The sequence below is a fragment of the Falco punctatus genome (genome assembly GCF_963210335.1).
Source record: "Falco punctatus genome assembly, chromosome: 6".
NCBI lineage: Eukaryota > Metazoa > Chordata > Aves > Falconiformes > Falconidae > Falco > Falco punctatus.
The window spans coordinates 9142201-9166730 of NC_137585.1; the positions used below are offsets into that span (position 1 = coordinate 9142201).

The following is a 24530-nucleotide window of genomic DNA, read 5'->3' on the forward strand; positions in this document are numbered from 1 at the left end:
TGACTGCTTGGTGTGACTTTTTGGGGAGCATTCACTATTAGTGCAGAAAAGTCAGGTCAATGGTGATAACTTGCAGGGTACATTTCTTTCATTACTATGGCTGGATGATCTTTATGAACTATTTCTGTGTCTTCATATAGTAAACTCCATTTGGTCTCAGCCCAAATCTTGGGTCCAGCATGCTGGAAAGGGCTTTTCTCCTGTTACCAGTGGCATATTTCAGAGGGAAGAATTTATAGTGTTTAGTATTTTAAATTCAAGCAAATCCATTATTTCATCCAGTCTGCTTTCTGTCTCAGAGGCTGTCAAAGTTCTCACTGTGCATGTATGGAGCCCAAAACATAAGCTACTCAGAGAGGCTGACTACCTGTCAGGATAGGGGAGGTCCACAATCCTTCCGCGGCGCCAGGAATTCAGAGAAGCAGTTCATTTGAAGCACATTTTGTATGGAAAATAAAACCCAGTATGGTATACTAAATGTGAGAGCAAAGCCCTTGGTAGATCCTGAGCCATCATAAATCTGAAAGGTTTGGGAACTAAAGGGAAGTTGTTGGCTTTGACATCCTTTCAAACAGGACATGGACAGTGGAGAAGATGGGGACGAAGTGAATAAAGGGATGCACTAGGGGAATTAGCCCTGCAGTGCCGTTCTGAAGTGCAAGGAGCACAACAGCTTCACATTTGCCCATCTACAACGAGGTAACCAAGGCAGTGCAAGGGGAGGACCCTAAACGTCAGCTGCTGGATAGGAAAAAGCAGAATTCATGGATGTCCGGAAGGCAGGTTCAGAAATAAAAGAGTTGAACCAAACACCCTGGCTTACACAGTGCCTCTTCACGTCCCCCACTACACTCTCTGTTCCAGGCCTTGCACCAAGGGCATCCTTTCTCATTCCCAATGGCCTCCATCTCCTCGTTATGAGCACACTGCTGCCCTGGAAGGGGTTCAGACTTGCCACTAGATGCCAGTGCTCGCAGGCTGAAACACACTGTCAGCAAGATGCTAAATAATGTGGTGACAATCTGTGTTCACAGGCACTGTCTGTAGAAAGCAACAAAGAAAAATACCCCTTCTCTGTGAAGGTCAGCCAATTCGCTAAAGAATTTGATGCTTACATGTCCCTGGATCTTCCTTCTCTGATCCATCTATTTCAAATCAGAATCTTAAAACATTTAACCATTATAACATCTTTCACTGATATGCTTTTAAATCAGTAAAAGGTGACTAAAAGATGACAAGAAGGTGCCCAGGACAACAGCTACAACGGTAGACACGGGACTATCTATCAGCAGGTGCTCCTTTGGAGCCCTCTATCTTGTCACCATACTCATACTTGTGCTCTGCCAGGGCTGATTAGAGCCCTACTAGAGGCAACTAACAGAAACTGTAGTAAGGGAAATCCTGGTTAGACACAAGGAGAACATTATTCACAGTGGGAGTGGCCAAAAATAGGAACAGGTATCCAGAGAGTCTGGGAGATCTCTGCCCTTGGAGACTGTGCGAACTTGACTGCACAAGTCCTTGAGCAACTTTATCAGAGTTCAAAGCTGCCTCAGCTTTGAACAGGAGGTTGAACCACACGACTTCCAGAGGTTCCTTTCAAACAAAAGCACTTAAGACATAAGTCTTAAGACTTAAGGTACCATGGTTCTGCCATGCATCTTTTCTTGGAGATGCCTGGACTCCTTGACACAGGTCTCAGCTCTGGCTCATGCATCTCCAATTACAGGTTTCCATTTACACATCACCCTACAGATTCACGTTGCTCTAAGCCTGCCTGGTCTTTTCCACAGTATCTTCTGTGTTTAACAGGATTTTTCAAGTGGTATAACTTTGTCCCTGGAGCACAGTCCTTCACTCTGTCACTGCCTTCACTTGGTCAGGTTTTTTATTTGTTTTATGTTAAATTAAATATACCTCTACTCAATTGAAACATCAGAGGCAGCAAGGGAGGTGCAAATCTTTCAGAAACTTCTCTCTTGACATCATTCTTTTAATATATCTCCTGGTTATGTTCTCCTGGTAGGGGAACTTCCAGAGGACAAAGGGAAGAGCACACAGCACTGTGCAGAAGGGTCAGCAAGCTGTGAGTCAAGCTTTGCAAAAAGAAAAATGGGGTCCTACTGTAGCTGGGTGGTGCAGAGAATTTGAGTTACTAAAGAAAGTAGCATCCAGTCTGTTTCTCACTTTCTAGATTTTTCTCTCCAAGTTACAAGAAAGGGGAACAGATGATGCTGTTTCTGTCAGCCTACTATCCTTCCCTTGGGCATTCTCCCCTAAAAAATCTAATGAGTCTTCCCTTCATACTCATAGATCATGGAGCCACGGAAAGATTTAATTTGGAAGGGATTTCTGAAGTCCATCTGGTCCAAATTCCTGCTCAGCAGGTCTGATTTCAAAGCTAGATCAGATAAGCCCAGTCCCTGTCCAGTCAAGTTCAGAAAATCTCCAAGGATGGAGATGACACACCATCTCTGGGCACCTCTTCAAATATTTGACCACCCTACCTGCAACTTATGAGCATTACTTCTTGTCCTTTCACTGTATACCTCTAAACATCTGGGTCCATCTCTCCATAGGCTCTTTATGCAGTAAGAGACTGCAACTGGACTCTCCCTAACTTTCCCTTCTCCAGGCAGAACAAATCTAGTTGTCAGCCTGTCCCTGTGAATAAAGTGCTCCAGCTTCTAAGTATCTTGGTGGCTCTCCCCTTGACCAGTTTTAGTATTGACATGTTTTACAAGGGATTTTTTTGTTTTTCTTTTTACTGGGGATCCCAAAGCTGGACACAGTAGTCCAGGTGCACACTCACAAGTGATGGAAAGAAGAGAATCATCGCCTCCTTCTCCCTGTTTGCTACACTCTTGCTAGGTCAGTCCAGTATGTGGTTAGCCTTTGCCACAAGGGCTCACTTCTCTTATTTGTTAAATCCTGTCTGTGTCTTTTTCCTCACACTGATTTCCCAATTCTGCCTCTGAGAAGATGACATCAGACTGTGGATAGTACTTACTACCTCCTCTGTGTGACTAAATAGCTTCAGCAGCAAACTTTGCTCTCAACTGAATACAGACATCTAGATTTTTAGCTCTTAGCACTGAATAATGAAAAAGGCACAGAGCTGAGGTTATTCTGCCTCTGAGATGAACCAAAAGTGTTTGTCCTGTTTTAAAATGTGGAAAGTTCAAAGGAGATGACAGACATGGGAACACTAAATGGAAAAGAGGGGAACTACCAGGCCACAGATTTACTGGGACTCACATCACCCCTACATGTCTCTAGACCTGGGGATGCAGACCCGGGCTGAGATGTGATGGGTGGGAAGGGAGGAGTTCTTCCCCTGAGAGAGGAAAAGGAGGAGTCACACATAACACTTGAATAGGAATATCTTGCCTTATGGCTTTAAAGTGTGATTCATTCTCCTATCCCCTCCCTTTTTCTGCCCTTTTTCTGCCTTTTCTTGTTTTGTTTTGCTCCTCCTTCATAAATCATTTAGTCTGTCTTTTAAGAGGACTGTTACTGAGCCACGAATGAGTTCTCAGATAATGCATACAAATATAGATGAAGAGGATGGATACTCTAAATTAAATCACCTGACACAGCATCCAGCCAGACACTACACGTCCCTGAACATCAACCAAGGTATGACTGACACTTGTTCTTTGAACTTTCTGTACTATGGCAGACAATGACAATAGGAACAGTCTCTCTTGTCCAGCTCAGTAAATAAGAAAAATATGTACTTATAGGTTTAATGTTATATGTTTAATGCACGGTTTGTATCATTTTGTTTGACAAAAAACAGTATGCATGAATGTGAAAATGCATAGAGTGGAACTACTGCCATTACTTGCCCTAAATTTCTGTATGAAAAGACAGATGGCTTCAGGATCAAACTCTGGAATGCAGGAATCAGCTTTGATGTAGTTAGTTTTATTTATTGCTTATATATTATTATAGGGAAAGGCTATAGAGACAGGACAATCAGATTCTAATAGGAAAAAAACACATTTTGCCTTCTGGACCTCAGTTTTTCAGGAAATGCTTAAGATTCATAGCCTTTAAGGCCAGAAGGGATGAGGCAGCACCAATCCTGAATGCACAGGTCATGTCATTTCCCTTCTTCAGGTCCCATAGCTCCAGTTAGGCTAAACCACGTACTTCGAGAGGGCATCCAGTCTTGAGATAAGTATTCCTTCATCTGAAAGGTCCATCATAACTGCATTGCCATGACCGTTCGGTGGTGGTAACTCTCAGGAACTTTTGAATCCAGGGAAACCTCATTGGATATTTTGGACTCATAATTTTCCTGAGCTGGGTTTCAGCCTACAGCTGGCACACAGCCTGAACACTGCGCACCCTGAGAGTGGGAAGGGTTTGTGCAAAGTGTAAGATGGTGTGCAAACAGTTCCTTAGTCTGTTCTGACAAAGCAGAGTAATACAGTACTGCCAAAAGAGAACAGGAGCATCACCTACTTCTAAGTCAAAGGATCACTACAATGTTTCATAGTTTCATCATCTGTCAAAGGCAAGGAATACCCCATCTGTTCTGTTTAAACCACATCCAGTATCTCCTTTCAAACAGACCTCTTTAACCGAGGCACCACATCTTCTTCTCAACTGGCCTTTGGGTTGTTCCTTAAAATATAATACAGCCTGGAAGAGAAACTCTTTCAAGAGTCACCAGATGGTTCTTTATGGAGGGATGGAAGGTTGGGAGTGCTGTTGAACAGGGTCCCTGCCCTCTGATAAATTGTTGTTTTCTCCCAGGGCACTCTCCTCCCTTTGCCATAAGGTGGCCAGCTATCATCATTTTGTTCACACTGTTCCTGGCCCTCACCGTAGGAATAATAGTCCTAGGTAAGTGCTGAACTACAGTGTTCCTTTATTCATATTAACACCTTGGGAATAACTGCAATGAAGAAAAGTGGCAGACTGACTGCTACAAGGACAGTCATAGCTCATCCTCCCCACATATACTGTCCTTTCTTCTCCTAATCACCTGCAATGAATCAACCTGCAGCTTGATGAACGTAAGGCTTTGAGGGACACAGGTTTTTTTTCTGGACCTGTGCCCAGAAGGATATAGAAGTGAAGATGATATATTTTGGAAAGAGTGGAAGGAATGGATCCTTATCCATCTAATACTTGCTTATTTTCTAATTCAAATTCAACGCTAAAAGTTTAATGTTGACTTTCATAAATCAGTTTGTTGTTTCCCTTCTCCTCTTCTGTTGTTCAAGTCTCTACTGGCATAACAGTTCTTGTCTCATTCCTTTGATAAACTTTTCATGTTTTTATATGACTGTCTTATATTAGTTCATACTAGTATGTTACAAATGGACACACTTCTAGTACTCAGATTCACAGGGAAAACCCATTTTTTCTGTCTCTTTCACTCACTCATCCCAGTTTACCTGGGATGTGCAAGAGAACTGAAAACTCTCATCTTTATATTAGCTTTTATCATGTGTGACATGACTGTACCTACCTTTTCTATCACAGAGCCTAGACAGTCATTCGGAGCCATTGCTACCAAAAGCTGGTATCTACATACCGTTAAGGAAGAGACATAAAAAAATCCTCCCCTCTTTCTTCAGAGAAGTTTTACCAGTTTAAAATTTAAAAGTTTTTTTCAATCTGAAGTATGTTTAGAATTCTAGTTTTTTTCAAAGGCTTATAAAACTACCTTTAAGAACAACATGATTACTTCCTAAGCATATTTTTTTGCATTATTTTAGTCTTTATTAGGTTACCAAGTGGCCTGCAATGGCACTGTAATTAAATTGCATTTAAATTTTGGAAATGTCTTTATGCATCATTTTCTCATCTGCTAATCTCCTCCCAATATGTGACACTAGCATCAGAGTTGCATGTGAGCACACTACTGCAAAAATTTAATTGCAATATATGATGAAGCATGTATCACGCAGTAGCATCATCACAGCTTTTTTGTCTCACATCTCTATATCTCCATAAATTCCAGGTCTCAGAGGTTCTAAGGCACCTGCAGGATGTAATGAAAACTCACAAGGACTAAAGGAGAGATTGTGTTTAATGGGCGATGCAAACAGTAACAGCAATAGTAAGTAGAACTACTGCTCACACAGCCTGAAATCTATGTGTTAGGCCTTATACCAGATTAAACAAGGCTTCTATATGCTATATCAGATTAAATAATTAGTGTTTTTTTAAAAGAATGAGTGTAGATATGACCTATAAAGGACCATATACATTTCAGCTGGAAACTTTGACTTTCTAGGCCTATGGGTCTTGACTTCCCTTTGGCTGTTTATCAGGGACTGATGGTTTCTTTTTGTCCTAGGACCCACATGTTCACTCTGCCCTGTAAACTGGAAGTGGGTTGGAGGCGACACCTGTTTCTACATTTCAGAAAAAAAGGCCACGTGGCCGGAAAGTGAAGAATTTTGCTTCTCCCAGAATGCCACCCTTCTTACACTGAAAAGCAAAAGCAAGTTGGTATGGTTCCAATCATACTGGTATTTCTTTGCATTGGTATCGACTATTTCAAATTCCCCACCAGTCAGCAAGTACGTCTTGATGTTACATACAGACCTTGGGGTCCTGTCTCCAAGGTCTGAGGCAACACAGACTGCGGAACATCTAGCCACAAGTGTGTGATGATGAAGTAGCTAGCAACACAGGATATTATTCAGCCAAGGAGTGAACATGAGTGTCATGAATCCTGTGAAAGTTGTTAACAGTCAGTCTTTCATTCAGGAACTGTCTTTGAATACTCTGAGAGAGAGGGCTCTAACAATTGTTCCCTTGGTCTTAAATTTAGTAGAGATGCCAGACACAAAATATTTCTGACTGCATGCCGAACAGAGATGTTGTCTCTTGGAAACTGTTATGAGGGCCTGATGAGAAGTTTAGAGAATCACTGTGAAATTACATTCTTTGGTTCTTTCTTGATCACCCCCCCTCTCTACTGTAGTTGTTCAGGTACTGCAAAAAGAAAAATACCCACAAGCTCCTTGGTGATAAAGGTTTTGCATTTTTTTATAGATCAGCATATCTCAAATATCACAAAAACAATCTTACTGGATTGGATTATCATACGGAGTTGATGGCTGGTCTTGGGTAGATGATACAAAACTTTTTACAAAGAGAAATGACTGGTAAGTTTTCTGAACTTAAATAGTTGGTGGGTTTTAATCTCTTGTACAATATCCTCCCTGTGCACTGAAGCCTTTATCTCAACCCATGAGTTTTCTCACTTTTACCCTTCTGACTGTCTCCCCCCATCCCACTGGAGGGTGGAGTGAGTGAGTGGCTGTGTGGTGCTTAGTTGCTGGCTGGGGTTAAACCATGACAGTCCCTGAAACAGAGAAAGAGTCGCAGAAAACTGGAAGTGTGAGCAGGAGAAGGAGTCCACAAACCAGTGCAACCGGTGACTGCATTTATTATTTAAACCTACTCACTTTATGAAACATGCCACTACTCTATAAGAAGCAACCCACACTTCCTTCAAGACATGCTACCTCCTGCAAAGTCTGCCTGTGCCTGCCTCTCTACTCAGCCACAATTGTCCCAAATTTACTTCCCTTTTCCAGCAACATCTTGAAACATTTATTACACAAAAGTAGTCAACATTAGCTGAAGAGAACTTGTTTATTTTTTCTGTAAAATCTCATCAGCTTACTTGGTGTATTTCACCTTTACTAACCGTGTGGGGGGAAACTCGGATTCCCATACTGTTCTCTGTGAAGTGAAAGTTCTCCAATGCCTCCTTGGAAACAGGTGCAAATTCTTACACTTCCCACAGCTACTAGACATCGAGCAGAATGATTCGGTTTCTGTGCAGGCAGACCACTGCCTTTCAGTTTCCAGACCCAAATTACCACAACACAAAGCAATGGTTGGAGTGACATAACCACAGCTGAGGAACTAGTGCTATTTTCTGCTTTCATGATGCTCCATACGCAGGCTTTCTTTTTTACATCTTTGAGCTGAAGGCAGGTGGAGAATGATCCTTCGGTCTTGAATTGAATGAGCTGTTATGTTCTTCAATATTTTGTATAAACCTTTATGAACCTTAAAATGATTAAGCAACATCTGCAATAATGTGTGATCGTCCAAATCATACATTATGCTTTATGCCTTTCTTTAAAATTGGTACATGAGTGTTTTTAACAAGATGATGTGGGTTTTTTCTAGGATTCATTTGTCCACCAAGCAAAACTGTGCCTATGTGCTTTATCGTAAGTCAAGAGTTTACAGTGAAAATTGTTATGAGAAAAATCCCTGGATCTGTGAGAAGGCAGCAGTTCAGCTGATCTGAAAAGATTCTCAACAGAAAAAGAACTGGAAGAGTATGAAGATTTTGATGTTTAGATTTTTCAGAGAAGGGGTGTAATATAATGTTTAATACAAATACATTGGAAACCACACATTTATGGTATTATTTATTATTTTTCATTTGGAATTAATTATTTTCTAAATCTAAATAACTGTATCTGGTGTATCTTGTTCAGGATCCCGAGGGAAGGGAGGCAAGTAAAAAGCAAGATCACAACTCTTCTTCATGAGAGCAAACTTTGGCCTCTTCAAAGAAGGGCTCAGAAGAGTCCCGTAAGATAAAGCCCTGGAGGGAAAAGGGGCCCAAGAATGTTGGTTAATATTGAAGGATTGCCTCCTTCAAGCTCAAGAGCGGTCTGTCTCAATGAGCAGGGAGTCAGGCAGGAATGTCAGGAAGCGTACATGGACGAACAAGCTGATGTTGGCAAAACTCAGGCATAAATAGGATGCATTCAGAGGGTAGAAGCAGGGCCAGGTAACTGGAAGGAACACAGAGACACCGAGCATGCAGGGATGAAGTTAGGAAAGTCAAAGACCAAAGAAATTTGAAAAAGAAATTCTTTGACAAAGAAAGTCAAAGACCAAAAGGCATTTAATCTGGTGATGGGGTGACAAAGGCAAAAAGGAGAGCTTCTACAAGTACGTGGGTGACAAAAGGAAGACTAGGGAAAATGTGGACTCACTGCTGAATGAGGTAGGGGAGCTGGTGACACAGGACCTGGAAAAGGCTGAGGTACTGAATGCCTTCTTTGCCTCAGTCTTTGATGGCAAAAGCAGCCTTCGGGAATCCCAGGTCCCCGAGACCAGAGAAAAGTCTAGAGCAAGGAAAGCGTACCCATGTGGAAGAGGATCAGGTCAGGGAATGTTTAAGCAAGCTGGACATGCATAAGTCCATGGCCCCTGACGGGATGCACCCACAAGTGCTGAGGGAGCTGGCAGATGTCATTGCACGACAACTGTCAATACTGCCTGATTGATCACGATCATGGCAACTGGGAGAAGTGCCTGAGGACCTGGAGGAAAGCAAGTGTCACTCTTATCTTCAGTAAAGGCAGGAAGGAGGACCCAGGGAACTATAGGCTGGTCAGCCTCACCTCAATCCCTAGGAAGCTGGCAGAGCAACTAATTCTGGAAACCATTTCAAGGCACATGAAGGAAAAGAAGGTGACTGAGAGTAGCCAGCATGGATTCATGAAGGGGAAGTCGTACTTGACCAACCTGACAACCTTTTATGATGATATGATTGGCTTGGTAGATGGGGAAAGAACAGTGAATATTATCTGACTAGACACCAGTAAGGCTTTCAACACTTTCTCCCATAAGATCTTCATAGAGAAGCTGTTGATGTACAGGCTGGATGAGCAGACAGTAGGGTGGATTGAACACTGGCTAAGCAGATGAGCCCAGAGGGTGGTGATCAGTGGCATAAACTCTACAGCTGGAGGCCAGTCACTAGCAGTGAACCCCAGGGGTCAACACTGGATCTGATCTGGTTCAACATCTTCATTATTGATCTGGATAATCAGGGAGTTTTCTAACGACACAAAGCTGGGAGGAGTGGCTGATACACCAGAGGATTGTGCTGCCATCCAGAGGGACCTCAGCAGGCTGAAGAAATGGCTGACAGGAGCCTCATTAAGTTCAGTAAGCAGAAGTGCAGAGTCCTGCAACTGGAGAGGAACAACCCCATGCACCAGTACATGCTGAAGGCTGAGAAGCTGGAAAGCAGCTTTGCAGAGAAGGACCTGGGGTTCTGGTGGACTCCAAAGTGACCAAGAACCAACGGTATGCCCTTGTGGCAAAGAACGCTTATGGTATCCTGGGCTGCATTAGGAGGAGTGTCGCCAGGAGGCCGAGGGAGGTGATCCTTCTCCTCTGCTCAGCACTGGTGAGGTCACACCTGGAGTGCTGGGTGCAGTGCTGGGCTCCTCAGTACAACAGAGACATGAACATACTGGAGAGGGTCCAATGAAGGGTCACAAAAATGATGAAGGGACTGAAGCACCTCTCCTATGAAGAAAGACTGAGAGAACTGGGATGGTTTAGCCTGGAGAAGAGAAGGTTTGGAAGGGAACTGCTTAATGTATATAAATACCTAAAGGGAGGGTACAAAGAGGATGGAACTAGGCTCCTTACACTGGTGCCCAGTGACAGGGCCAGAGGCAATGGTCACAAAATGAAACACAAGAGGTTCCCTCTGAATATCAGGAAAGACTTTCTTACTGTGAGGGTGACCAAACACTGGCATTGGTTGCCCAGAAAGGCTGTGGAGTCCCCCTCCACGGAGATATTCAAAAAGTGTTCTGGACATAGCCCCAGACAACTGATTCTAGGTGGCAGTGCTTGAGCAGGGGGGATGGAGCAGATGACCTCCAGAGGTCACAGATTCACAGAATGGTTAGGTAGGAAGGCATCTTTAAAGACCATCTAGCCTAACCCTCCTGTCCTGGGAAGGGACAAATTTCATTCGACCAAGTTGCTCAAAGTCCCATCCAACCTGACCTCGAACAGTTCCAAGGAGGGGGCATCCACAGCTTCTCTGGGCAACCTGTGGCAGTGACTCATCACCCCCTTCATACAAAAATTCTTTCTTTTGTCTAATATAAATCTACCCTTTTTTTAGTTTAAAACCTTTGCCTCTTGCCCTGTCACTAAAGGCCTCAATAAAAATCTCTCTGTGCCTTTCTCATAAGTTCCCTTCATATACGGAAAGGCTGCAATAAGGTCTCCCCAGAGTCTTCTCTTCTTCAGGCTGAACAACCACAACTCTCTCAGCTTTTCCTCATGGGAGAGCTGTTCTAGCTCTCTGATATGAGGTCCTTTCCAACCTCAACCATTCGGTGATTGAGTCTTTTCAAGAACTCAGATTTTAGACACTAGTGAATAAAATCTCTGTGGGATACCAGTGTGGCCATGCTCAAATTAGATGCTCAATTTAACAGTGCTTGCCATTTTTTAATAGGAACGCTGATTACAAAAATCCCCTTGTTATTGTTCCAAGTTTGAAAGTAACTCTGAGATCTTTACTTCATGTTGGAAAATTGAATTTAGTGGAAAATTGGAAAAGGTTATCATGATGTATTTTATGTGACACTTACTACATTGTGTCTACTAGAGATCTGATGCCTATTTTTGTATACATTTTGCACAGGGATTCAGCTGGCTCCATCACATTCAACAATGACACATCTTGGTCTATAAGTGTGTGATATTTGTGATAGTCTTACTTATACAGCAGAAGAAACTGCTCCCTTCCCTTGGGTTGTAGTATTACGCTTCTAAATGCAGATTTATTTAAGCACATAAAACCTTGGCCATAATAACATGGGCAAGTTAATGTTAATGATTTATTTCCCACTACCAAATACTCTTTCCAGCTACATAGTTCTTATTAAATATATGCATCACAACTTGTACTATGACAAGCCTTCAACTTAATTTGACATTATAAATAACAGCAAATATGACTTCACCATGCTCATTTGACTGTCCATCTCCTGGAAATGTTTTACCTACAAAGGCCACCTGTGCATTAAGTGTGTTCCAACTGAGTGCTCCAATTCCATGTCAGTTGAGTCTGTTTCAGGTGCCTACTGTCAATAGCTATGTTCTTCTGAAAAAAAGTTCAATAAAACTAAAGAATGAGAGAGGAATAAAATGCAGGAAACACTGAATAGGGAGGAAATACTGGCTTTGCTGCTGATGGCTTAATCAGACTTATGAGGTCTTTCTCTGCCAAAGAATATTTCACAACTCTGAACAATTTTTTTTTCAAAACAGAACAAAAGGGCAACCTTTCTACAGGAAGAGTGAGTATTTCTTCCTGCTTAGTTTCCTGGGGGGGCTCCAGAATGATAAGGAGCAGGGAAGGTAAAGTTTTCAGGATAGCAGGCATATATATGTGATTGCAAACTACTGAATCTGAATTTCTGAAATAGAAATGGGCTTCTCTTGAAGCATTTAGACAAGCTCTGCATTTTAGTTTTCAAATGTAAAATCACAAGTTTCTTTTTGATAAATTTGCAGGATGGGAATCTTAATTTAGCAAAAGGAGAAATCCCCACATGACTCTAGCCAGGGAACTGGAGGATGAGCAATGCTCCCTTTTTCTTTTACCCAAGAGGGTTAGGCATGAGATGGTGGTGGGAAAAGAATCAAAGATTGGAGAGAGGGCAAAAGATTAGACTAAACAAACTTGAATGTATAGGTTTAAATGTAAGTTCCCAAAATCCTGACTGTCTGCAGAATTCCGAGTGCACAGAAAAAAAACTCTCTTGACCATCTCTCATGGCTTTGACTTTGATTTTAGGTCTAGGACATGAACACTCATTTTAAACAAAACTGAAAACCTCAGAAAACTTAAATATTTCACTCAAAGCACCCAATATGCAGCTGCGTTTACAGTGACATTTCCAGTAAATCATTGTGCTTCTCTCCTTGCTTCCTTTTTCTCTCAGCAGTCCTTAGCAGAGGTGATTTAGCAACATTTTCCATATATCATGTGGCTGTGCAACTTGAAAAATGACAGTATATTTTGCAAGACCTGTGGTTTAAAGGCAGCAGCTTCTGTCTCCACATGAAATCAGACACGCATCTATTTTCTCCGCTAATTATGAGTATTGGGATCTTGCTGCAAGAACATTTTTCCCCACTTGGATTTGTTTAAGTTTTCATGGCACAGGTGGTTTACTGTCTGCAACCAAAGGTAAAGAGCACAACTATGCAGGAAAAAAACTCACTAAAAAGCAAAGCTGTGATACTCCATTCAAGGTTGCATCTTTGAGCTTTGCTGACGAATTAGCTAATTGTGCAGCTATATGTCAATATGAAGCAACTGAAACCCACAAATCCCTGGGGCCCCTGGGATGCACTCCCAAATGCTGTGGGAGCTGGCAGATGTTATTGTCAAGCCACTCTCCATCATCTTTGAAAGGTCATGGAGGACAGAAGAGGTGCCTGAAAACTGGAGGAAAGCTGGTATTACTCCAGTCTTCAAAAAGGGCAAGAGGAGGATCCAGGAAACTACAGACCAGTCAGCCTCACCTCCATCCCTGGAAAGGTGATGGAACAGCTCATCCTGGAGGTCATCTCAAAGCATGTGGAGAAGGTTATCAGGAGTAGTCAACATTAGTCAGAAATCATTCCTGACTAACCTATAGCCATCTATGATAGAGTGATGGGCTGGGTAGACAAGGGGAGAGTGGTGGATGTTGTCTGCCTTGTCCTCAACAAGGTTCTTGACTCTGTCTCCTGTAACACCCCCACAGGTAAGCGCAGGCAGCGTGGGGTAGATGGACAGACAGTGAGGTGGGCTGAGAACTGGCTGAATGGCAGAGCTCAGAGGGTTGTGATCAACAGCACAGTCTGGCTGGGGGCCGGTAGCTACTGGTGTTCCCCAGGGGTCAGTACTGGGTCCAGTCCTGTTCAACTTCTTCATCAGTGTCCTGGATGAAGGGACTGGGCGCACCCTCAGCAAGTTTGCCGGTGATGCCAAGCTGGGAGGAGTGGCTGACACACCAGGAGGCTGCGCTGCCTTCAGTGAGGCCTGGGCAGGCTGGAGGGCTGGGCACAGAGGAACCTGGTGAAGCTCAACACAGGTCCTGCCCCTGGGGGGGAACAACCCCACGCACCAGGACAGGCTGGGGCTGGCCTGCTGGGGGGCGGCTCTGCGGAGAAGGACCTGGGAGTCCTGGTGGGCAGCAAGTTGCCCACGGCCCAGCAGTGTGTCCTGGTGGCCAGGGAGGGCAATGGGGTCCCAGGGTGCGTTAGGAGGAACGTGGCCAGCAGGTCAGGGCAGGTGATCCTGCCCCTCTTGCTCTGCCCTGGTGAGGCTGCATCTGGAGTGCTGTGTCCAGCGCTGGGCTCCCCAGTTCGAGAGAGACAGGGAACTACTGGAGAGGGTCCAGCGGGGGGCTACAAAGCTGACTCAGGGGACTGGAACATCTCCCTTGGGAGGAAAGGCTGAGAGAGCTGGGCCTGTTCAGCCTGGAGAAGATGAAGAGGGGATCTTATCAATGTCTACAAATATCTTAAGAGTGTCAAGAGGATGAGCCCAGGCTCTTTTCAGTAGTGCCCAGTGACAGGATAACAGTCACAAATGACAACATGAGCAGTTCCATCTGAATACGAGGAAAAACTTCTTTACTTTTGAGGGTGGCAGAGCACTGTAACAGGCTTCTGTTACAGCACTATCAAACCTACCCAGCTACAACAGAGGTTTTACCATCCCATACCAGGTTAACTTCTATAAGTAGTTCCTGCGCCTTGCCCCAGCACAACCACCAATCCCTCACAAGGTTTCAAAAGTTCATCTACTGTCTGTGCTGTTTCTTCATCCTCTTCAGGCCAGCCCACCCTGCTTCTCACCTCTGCTGCATCCACATTCTCTCTTCATCCAGTGCTTCTCTTCCAGCCAGCCAGCCTCTCCTCATCCAGGCCCCCTTCTTCTCCTGGGGCCTCTCCTGCATTCAGAGTATGTGCACACTCTCTCTTCCCACTGCTTCTTCCAGGTCTCTCTTTACCCCATGCTCCTCTTCCTCACCTCTCAGAGCCATTTAACTACTTAGCAGGAACCAGCCACAGCTGCACATTATCCACACCAGCCAACCCACCGCCCCTGAAGCCAGCCCACAGCTGTATATTATCAATGTTAATTAACTGCCTTCATTCCTCTATAATTCCTCTACAGCAGCACAGAGACACTGTGGAGTCTCCTTCTCTGGAGATGTTCAAACCCCACCTGGGTGTGACCCTGTACAACCTGCTCTAGGTGAACCTGCTTTAGCAGGGGGTTGGACTAGATGATCTCCAGAGGCCCCTTCCAACCCCAACAATTCTGTGACTCCATGAAAGCAATATAAGAAAACTGAGCAGAACAGTTTGTCTTTAAAACACACAGGTACTACGAAGAAAAACATTCATGACTTTGGTAGATCTATTGAGCCAAGTATGCATGTTGGGAGCAGTAGGGAAGTTGTTTGCCAAGAAGCACTGAGAGCGGTCTGTGAGCTGAAGGTTTGTTGTGTAACAATGTGGCATGGGTACAACGCTGATTATACTCTGATTTTAATGGATGTTGTATTGAACTGAAAAGGCTAATTATAAACTTGAGATTTTTTTATTACTGTGAACAACCTAACATCAGGAACAGAGAACTTTTGGGCTATGAAAACCTTATGGCAAGAACAGACAGCAACTAATTACTAATCTAGTGGTGGCTATAAAACAAAAAAATTCACTCTGCCTTTTTCAGCGTGCAGGAAATTCTAACGATTTGCCTATGAGCATTGTATGACTTGAAATGACTCAGTTCATTCAATTAGAGAATATGATTGCATGCTGCCTTTTGAATCTTGGCAGTTTTAAATGCCTTCTGCAGCCAAACGATAGCAGAGATGACATCACCCTTAAGACAAATTAACATTGAAGTTGCACTAATTTCAAAGGTCCAAACTTTCCAGGTAGCTGTGCAAAATGCAATGGTTAGCATGAGTTGTGAAGCTCAGTGGAAAGCCTGTTTCTCTAACTCTTTGCTTACTTTACTCAGCAGCACAGCACAGCCTCCTGCGAGTCAACTCATTTAATGGACCCTGGGAAATCTGAGAAAGATTTCTGAACAGGCTATTTCAAAGGGAGTTAAAAAGAATTGCATGAAGAATGCACAAGGTGATTTAGAAGATGAACCAATGTGCGTAGGTGGCTAAGGGAAAGTGTAAAGTGCAGGAGATACGTGCATGAAATTGCTTAGTTCTGAATTGTTCTCAGTTTCTGAACATTTGAACCTCATATAACAAAAGATATCTGTTAAAATAATTATTGTCTTGCGATTTTACACATAACTAAATTTTTCTCTCCTGGTTTAAGCCAAAATACAAGAAACAATTTATGCTGCATATTAAGCAAATTCAGGGTTCGGTATTACCCAAACACACACAGTAATAGGTTGTACACTGCACATCTCAGGGCAATTACTGGATGCCATGTGCTCTTCTATTCTGTGCAACTTGGCTCATCATGTAGTGATTATAATTACAAGTCACTGAGGCATGAAGATGTGGTATAAAATGAAAAAATCCAGACAGGAATGAGGACAAGGAACTTATCACTTGTTTTATAAGTTCCTAAGCTTGTGAATATTCAGCAGCCAGGCACAGGGACCTTCATGTCCCAGACAGGTGGACAAGACAGGCTAAAGAATTCTCCTCTCAAACCCAGTACAGAACAGCAGACTTTCACTCAACGTTTCCTTTCTTCATTTTCTGCAGCATTTCACTCCCAGCAATAGTCCATAATAACAGTGCTTTTCCCATGCAGTACTTTCTTTCAGCCAGCCCCCCTCAGTCAACCATCCCCTCACTGGTCCACTGTTCCCATGCCCATCACACCGGTTCCCTCACATCAGTCTCACTCACTTCTTAAGCTCTTCACCGACGACTCCTCATACCACCCCCCTCAGTGAGGACTTTCCTGCTTCCTTGTGGTGTGATCTTTAAGATCCTCTTGAATTATCTACGGTTATGAGATGGGGTGTCCCAACATGCCCTGCACGTTAGAACAACAGCCTGTATGGGTCACCCCTCCCATCATTCACGTCATTTCTGCATCGCCTATAGACCAGCCAGTGCTGGGATCCCAGGCAGAATCTCCATGGCTGCTGAGGTCCTGTGCTTAGACTTAGAAAATGTAGCATTTCCAGACTACGAGAGCGTTGTGTGGCAAGATACTCTCTGTTGTCCCTGCTCCTCTAAATTACTTCTTCATATCCATAATTAAGATAATTGGCGTATTGCTAAATGCTCATTTAGTGAGGGATGCAGTACACTTCGTGGCGGTTGCTGCTGCACAATTCTGATGCATAGCTTTGTCTGAAATAAATATAATTAGAGGCTTGCCTAAATACCTCCACCTTCCCTGACTCACAGTTCAATTTTCATTGAATGGATGAAATTAGTACAAAACATACACAGGAACAGAAGTCCCAACTATAAACTTGACTCTTCCCGAGAAATTTCAAAGGAAGACCTCTATTGTTTGCTAGTGCCATAGAAGAGAGATGCTCTCTCTGATGCAGTCTTTTCTTCAAACAGCCTCCTAAACAGCAGCAAAGCAGCAGGAAGCTTTGTGTCATTAATTTGTATTTGATGATTGTTGAGCCGACTGTGCACAGTGACTTACTAAAAAGACACACTACAGGAAAGGTCAGTAGCAGCGATATTTATTCCAGTTGTGAAATTCAGCAACAAAATGGAAAATGGATTTGAGAAATCAAAGAATTGGATCAAGTGTGACACGGACAGATGTCTTAGAGGAATGCATTTTCCCCACTAATGCCCAGTGCTGCAGAACAATCCACTAGTGGCAGGACTGGAAGTCCTGGGCATTAAATATTGCTGACTTCCCTCAATAAAAATGTGTTGTGTCTTCGCCTTCTGGGTTATAAGCCCATAAGGCATGCAATCCCGTTTGAAAGCTCTTTTCTCTGACCAGGAGAACTAGAAATATTTTTATTTATCTTCTGATTCAGGATTATTCTGTTGCACTTTCTAGTTATCACAGGTGGGGAGTGAAATTAAATCAAATATTTGGAAATTTATTGCAAATTGGGAGCTCACATCCGTGAATAACCAGTGGATATATTTTTGAAAACATGATGTGTTGCTTTTACAAACAGTCATTAATTCCTGTTTCTGGGAGATAGGTATGAATCTTTAAAATAGAGTTCTGAAATCATATACTTATTTTTGTTTCATTTAGAAAGGAATTTTTGAGAAGTGGATAGAAACAGTTTCACAAGAATACGAGGGCTAGAAGAAGAAACAGGGAATGAAGTTGTTTTAAAAAAAGTCCAAGAAGGAATCTGGCTGATGTGCATTGCCAGAGGGCAAGTTAAGCTTAGATTATGCCTGATGTTACATTAACCTGAGCTCAGAATCATTTTCCCTGTCGCAGACCATGGGGCAGAACTCACCCCCACAACAGCATATCCCAGGATGGGGCTCCGCAGAGCTCTGCACGCTAGTGCTTCCTTGAGTAGCTCGCTTGCTCGACCACCGCAGGATCCACCACTTTCTCACAAATGTAAAATTTGTACTCGCCACATCCTGCATTGTCTATGTTTGCACGTTGAAGCCACACGCAATCCAGGAAAGGACTTGAGCTGGCTCGGATCTGAAACCTGTGAAAAAATAGCAGATATATTCATCATCCCACGGAAGAAGTCACAGGCTGATACAGTAATTCCCAGCTGCTGCTACCCATTTGACCCACAACAGCATACAAGCTCTCTGACGGGGGCTTGCCCAGGTTGGTGAATGAGTGATGGGTAATCTGCTGGCAAGCAGGTGGGGGGACAGGCGGTTACTGAGTGGCGAGTAAAGATTGCTGCTCTGGCTAATAACAAATGCGCCTGGATGTGGTCTGTTCCTATCTGTGCAGTGACTCACAGATCAGGGGAGAAAGCTGATCCATCCTCCCACAGCCAGGGCCCCTCAGCTCCATTGCGCGACAGCCCAATCCAGAAAGAGTCAGAACCGTAAAGCTCTGCTGATCGCATTGTGAAGTCCTGTATGGAAATAAATGCAAAGCCGTGAATCACATCCCTGCTTCAGTCATAATGGCCTATGATTTGGAGAAGGAGAGAGGCACATGAAAACCAGCTGCTCACACCCTGCATTTGTTTCTCAAGTGAATCTGGGCAGTGCCTCTTACTCCTGGCAGTCTGTGTTGTTTTGGAAATAAGGAAAAAGAACCTGCTGAGAGCTTTCAGTAGCTTTCAGTAGCTCTCAACTGAAGAGGAAGTTGAGATAACTGAAGCCTTCACATTAGCTGGGCAATGGGTACAGGATAACTACTTCCTTCCAACACCCTGGTTGCAGAAGTCCGGCATGAAAAGGCCTTTGCATTGTCTGCTATCATTGTACACAGGGAATTCAAAATACAGTAAAACAACAGAGCTCAAGACATAATCCCGTTGCCATTAAGAGTCTGGGTAGAAATTCCTTCACAGTGAAGAGCTCCCCTAGCTGTGCTTTATCTGCTGCTTCATCTACAACTTACGAGTCAGAAAAAGATATGGATCCTCTTCTCACATGGGAGAAGAGTTCAGGGAGCAAGCCAGGCTGATGAGCTTTCTAGCTGTGGACAGCAGGAAGCTGAAGGCCAGGCTTCTGATATTTGCTAAATAGTTTGCTCCAGCAAGGCAACAAAAGACTTTGCAGCCAGTACTAGCTCAGATGTCTTTGCCCTGAGGTGGGATGAGGATCTAGATGCAGACCCAAGCTGGTGTGTCTCAGTTAAGTTCACTGAAGACAGTAGAGATGCACCAGGGAGGGTGCAGCCACAGCTCAGGTAGAGGGGCTCCAAAGGGGCATGGACACGTTTTGCCGCTCAGTCCAGCACGCGCATGCCATAGCATACTGCACCAGTGGAAGGATGGGAGTGGCTGTTCAGGCCACAGTAAAAAGCAGAGTATATAATTAGAAAGAGAGAAAAAAATAATCTTTACCAGCTCTTCCTTACTCTCTATCTTAAGAAGTCTGGAATCCAGAGCAGAGCACCGAGTCTTGCTTTCTTGCCAAGTTTTCCATTCCTTTGAAAAGTGGTAGCAGTTCTCCCCATGCTGTAGCCAGTTCTCAGGACAAGGAATACATTTATGTCCTTGAAAACAAAAGAGCTCCTGATCAGGTTTGGCAGCCTCAGCAGTCTCGAGTGGTCTAGTGGATCCCTGCAGGATCACTAGAGCAGTGCACAGCCTCTCTATCACAGAGGAGCAACAATTCCGCCTTCATTCTGCAGCTAAATTCATGTCTTCATCGGAGACTTAATAAACTTAGTTGCCAGAAGACTAGAAAAATGTTTTTAGAAACATGAAAATCAGAAAAACAAATAATAAAGACTTTTTTAATCTGACCAGCAAACCTGGAGTGTGCTAGTAAAACACAAATAGAGGAAATTTTGGAAGGTTGAGCCATGTTCACAGAGACATGGATACAGGTGGATGTAAAAGGAAGCTTAGACTTTCAGTCATATGAGTACATGTCTATTCACGTGAACTTACTTTTAACTTCTTGTTAATATCAGGGCCAGCTCTTCCGTGCTATATGTTTTACAATTCAATTTATACTTCAACTTTTCTGATGGCATTTCATACTTGCCATGGATTCAGTGTGCAAACATCAGATAGTGATGACCAGCTGAAGTGAAAGTTAATGAGCCCACTGCTGTTAAAGAAAATACCTTTCTGACAGCTGCACTTTTGACTCTTTCTGACACCTTATTCTGTTAGATACCTGTTGGGACCCTGAGTAATACTGAAGCCATAAAGAATTCAGATGCTGGATTTTTCTTTCACTCTCGCACCATTTGGGGAACTCTGTTTCTAGTTAGAAACTGAAATAACTGCAAGCAGCAGAAAAACCTGCCAGACAAAATATTTTGGACATCTCTGGGAACTGGGTCCCAGCTATAGGGTGAATCATGTTTGTTGCTCTGCAGCTCACAGGACCATAGTGTAACAAACCAGTGCCAGCTGGGAATTCCAGAACTTGATGCTGGATGGCAACAGATAGCACAGCACAGTGCACTTGGCTCTTAGAAGTAGCTTCTGGTTTGTGCTAAATTCAAATGCAGACATTTGTATAGATAATAACGTTGCCACTCTCTCACAAGATGTTAATTTATTATGATTCTCTTTCCTCTGCTATATGATAATGTAGTGTATTCAGCTCACCCATCATGAAATTTTCACACCACTATTTTGCACTGAAAAAAAGAATACCCTCAGGATATAGTCCATGAACTGTTGAAGCCGGTGATTACAATCCCATTTGGTAGAGAGCAGCAGTATTTACACTGCTGCATCCACTACACCGTAACAGAACAAAGCTGTCTTGAGGAGTCAAAGCATTTCAGACAATTAAAGCCAGCAGAAATTTTCTGTCAATTTTTTTTTTTACTAGAATTCCCTGAAACTGACTGTGAAAGAAGGAATGGTAGCATCAATTAATTTACCTATTAGAAAAATGGGTGTGTTTTTTTAAAAAAGGGTCATCATCATGGTATTTTCTGAATGAAAATATTTGTTTTAGGGCATAAACCAGGTCCATTACAAAAATTCAATAAACTTACATCAGAAAGATAAGTTTACTTAAAAAATAATCAAAATGGAAATGCAGCCTTTTGGCTGACTCGGTTGAAACTTGGTTTTAAATGAAATAATTCAGGGCAATTTTAGAGATTTTGATTTTTTTTCTTCCAGTATGGTTGACAGAAAAAAAAAATATCTGTGGGTATCATAATGTGATGGAACCACCATCTTCCCACCACTGTGTACCTCTGGAGGTGGTAAGCTGCTTTACAGTCTCTGTCAAGTTCAAATTCTGAGCCTGGAGGAGCTCCAGCTGCTGGTTGAGGCTTTCCATAATTGCCTTTTGCAGGGTGAAGTTTTCATCCCTTTCACGCACAAGGTGGCGGACCAGGATGATTTGAATCACAGCAAAACAAGAATGAAATTGTTCCATTAATATTAAAGCTAAACTGCTCAATGCAGCCTGAATAAACTTACCGAGGACACATGTACCTCCCCATGACTGAATATACCTGACCTACATACAGTCTGTGCACATCTATGAGCAAGATGTAATACATCCCATTTTCAAAGACTGGGAGATCCCTTGAGAGGGTAAACTCTGCCAGCAAGGGATACTTTTTTCATCATTAAATCCCTCAGGCTAACCCTCCCTCCCCCTTAATTAATTTCCTAGACGTCTAGCTGTCCACACTGAACTCCAAACACCCCTTCTGTGACCATACTTACGCCTGGCAGCCAAGACTCCTACAGCTGCCACTGAACTTATGCAGAAGACCCCAAGAACTACTGTAGCCAGTCGCCAACAGGAAAATGGAAAGGGGGAATCTGAAATAGACAAAAAGAAAAAAAAAAAAAAAGCAAAACCAGGAGCCTTTCATCTTTGTATCTGCAGCTCCTACACTGCACAAGACAACATGACTGGCAGTCTGCTCAGTGAATTGCTGAGTTTCACACCAGTATGTGATGTCACGTTATGAAAATATTCCTGTCGTTTGGCCATGGCCAGTCCTTCTTAGGAGTTGGGGGCTGGGAAGCTAGCAAGCCATGTTTAAAAGAAAACAAACTGAAAAAATAAAGCTGAACAGCACAGAATTTTGCATGTGGGAAAAGAACATCAAAAAAGTATTTGTGCTTACAACATGGCTGAAATTTTCATATGCATCCAGGTATTGGGGTGTGTTTTGAGTGCCTAAACTGCTGAATCAGGAAAGAATTCACCTTTTCAGAAAATAACCTCAGAAACAGTCAGCAATGAAATTCAGGCCTCTGCAAAATAATCTGAAATTATGGCATACAGATGTGAATAAAACCACATACCTGCAGTTGCACAGAAATAGTCTCACACCTGGAAATGCACATACCCATTCTGGCAATGTGGGCAAATGCAAACACCCGTGTGAATTTACAGTGCCAAATCACAGAGGAAAGGATTACTTCCAATTTAAAAATTTTGTGTTCTTTTACTAGACTCCCGTACAAAATTCCAGTGGGAATACTAATATTAATTTGAAATCACCAACAGAAATAACTGGCATACCAGTCTGTGGTATTCTTGCCTTTTATTCTCTCTGTTCCCTAAACCTTTCACCGAACAGTGAGTAAGAACCCTACTAGATACTGGGAGTTCACCTTCAGCCTCCAGGTATAAAACTCAAGGATCCCTCAACAAGTGAGAATGAGACAATCACTGCCTAGCCAGTAAGTGGAATTTTCCTTCAGAAAGAGCTCTTTATTATCATTTATTATCAAATTTCTCAAATTCATCTCCAGACATTTAGTTGGGCTGTAACATAACATGTCTTTACTTTGCTACTACCTTTTCTACAGAGCAGTTCTAAAGCACTAATGCACAGCATAAAGAACATGGATTTGGGATCAGTCACATTCCTCTCTTCCTCTGTGAAGCTATGCAGCATAATATTTACGATTTTTAAGTACAGAAAGGTATTTGTCCATCTATTCCTTCCCTTGAGAGAAAATGTGGTTTTTCCTAGCATTTGCTTCATTCAGTTAGTCAGATTTAAATAAGTAAAGCTGAAAGACTTTTGCAAGGTCCCTTAGGCAGATTATTTCACTAAGTTCCAGGAGCTAACACCTAATGTCTAACTGGAACATGTTTATTTTTACTTAACTGCATCCCACAACCATAATTACATGATTCCTCTCAAATCTGAACAGGTTTTCCACATTTTCCACCCTTCCATTCTTTTTAAGCTCCTGTCTCTTTTTACTTTCTTTCCCCAATTTCCTAGAAAATTTAAGTCCAAAGGGCTCCCAGAAGCCAGATGCTTCTTGGCAGGCGACACCCTCCTCTGAGTGCCACATGAAAAATGTTCTCCAAGGTGAGAGTTTGCCTTGGAGAGAGCTGCCCCCCAACACCACCACTACCTTTTGCTCTGGCAGTCTGGAGCTCCTGGTCCTGGGATTTTTCCAGTGTTACAAACCTCAGGTCTGCATATGTCACTTCTCCACTTGTCATTTCTGGCAAGGTTACAGGAGAGTTCAAAAGTTTGCTTGGTCCTACGCGAGAAACAGAGATAAGGTCCTGGCTGGGATCAAAGGACTGGTCGGTGTCATTGGAAGCTAGCAGAGTGATTCATGCAGAAGTCAGAAGGGTTTTTTGGCTCATACTAAAGGATTTTATGACACAGTGATACTGGGGGTTGTTTACATGCAGCAGAGTCCCAGAATAGTATTTAAATCTCCTGTGTGTGCAAAAATGCAATGGGGCACAGAAATCTCGCAGTTCTCAGTTCCTGGAACAGATGCATAGAGTTACCCAATTTGGGAGCCCATCCTTTCTGTGGAAATACAAAGAAGGAAGGGGAGAGACAAAGAGGAAATTACATTACTTTTTTATTAAGTCTAAACAATCCCTTAGAAGTTTTTCAGCAGCAGGGGGGGTGTTTCCTGGCTTTATTACACAATGATTAATATTAAATAAATTCAGCCAGAAGGGCTCCTCGATCTCTTAGGCAGCACGGGAGGACTAGAGGCAAATGGAAGGGAGAAACATACTGATCGCCTTTGCTCATTGTTTGTAAGCACATCGCGCTTACCCTGATGGGGTAGCACATCGACTTCTCACAGCCGTTGCCCAGTCCTAGGAGACAAAGAAATGAAT

General features: G+C 43.0%; 2 protein-coding genes across 2 annotated transcripts; one reads left to right on the forward strand and one right to left on the reverse strand.

Moving 5' to 3' along the window:
* Positions 1-3493: 3493 nt before the first annotated feature.
* On the forward strand, positions 3494-8411 carry LOC308065827 (natural killer cells antigen CD94-like). The gene is made up of 6 exons (XM_080392331.1): positions 3494-3639; positions 4768-4857; positions 5984-6082; positions 6323-6477; positions 7027-7139; positions 8179-8411. The coding sequence occupies exons 1-6, from the start codon at positions 3528-3530 to the stop codon at positions 8300-8302; spliced, it is 693 nt and encodes a 230-aa protein (XP_080248457.1). The 5' UTR covers positions 3494-3527; the 3' UTR covers positions 8303-8411.
* A 9106-nt stretch (positions 8412-17517) lies between these two features.
* On the reverse strand, positions 17518-24201 carry LOC308065828 (C-type lectin domain family 7 member A-like). The gene is made up of 5 exons (XM_080392332.1): positions 23795-24201; positions 22133-22231; positions 19823-19974; positions 18762-18880; positions 17518-18493 (listed from the first exon to the last, which is right to left on the reverse strand). The coding sequence occupies exons 1-5, from the start codon at positions 23883-23885 to the stop codon at positions 18334-18336; spliced, it is 621 nt and encodes a 206-aa protein (XP_080248458.1). The 5' UTR covers positions 23886-24201; the 3' UTR covers positions 17518-18333.
* Positions 24202-24530: the final 329 nt, after the last annotated feature.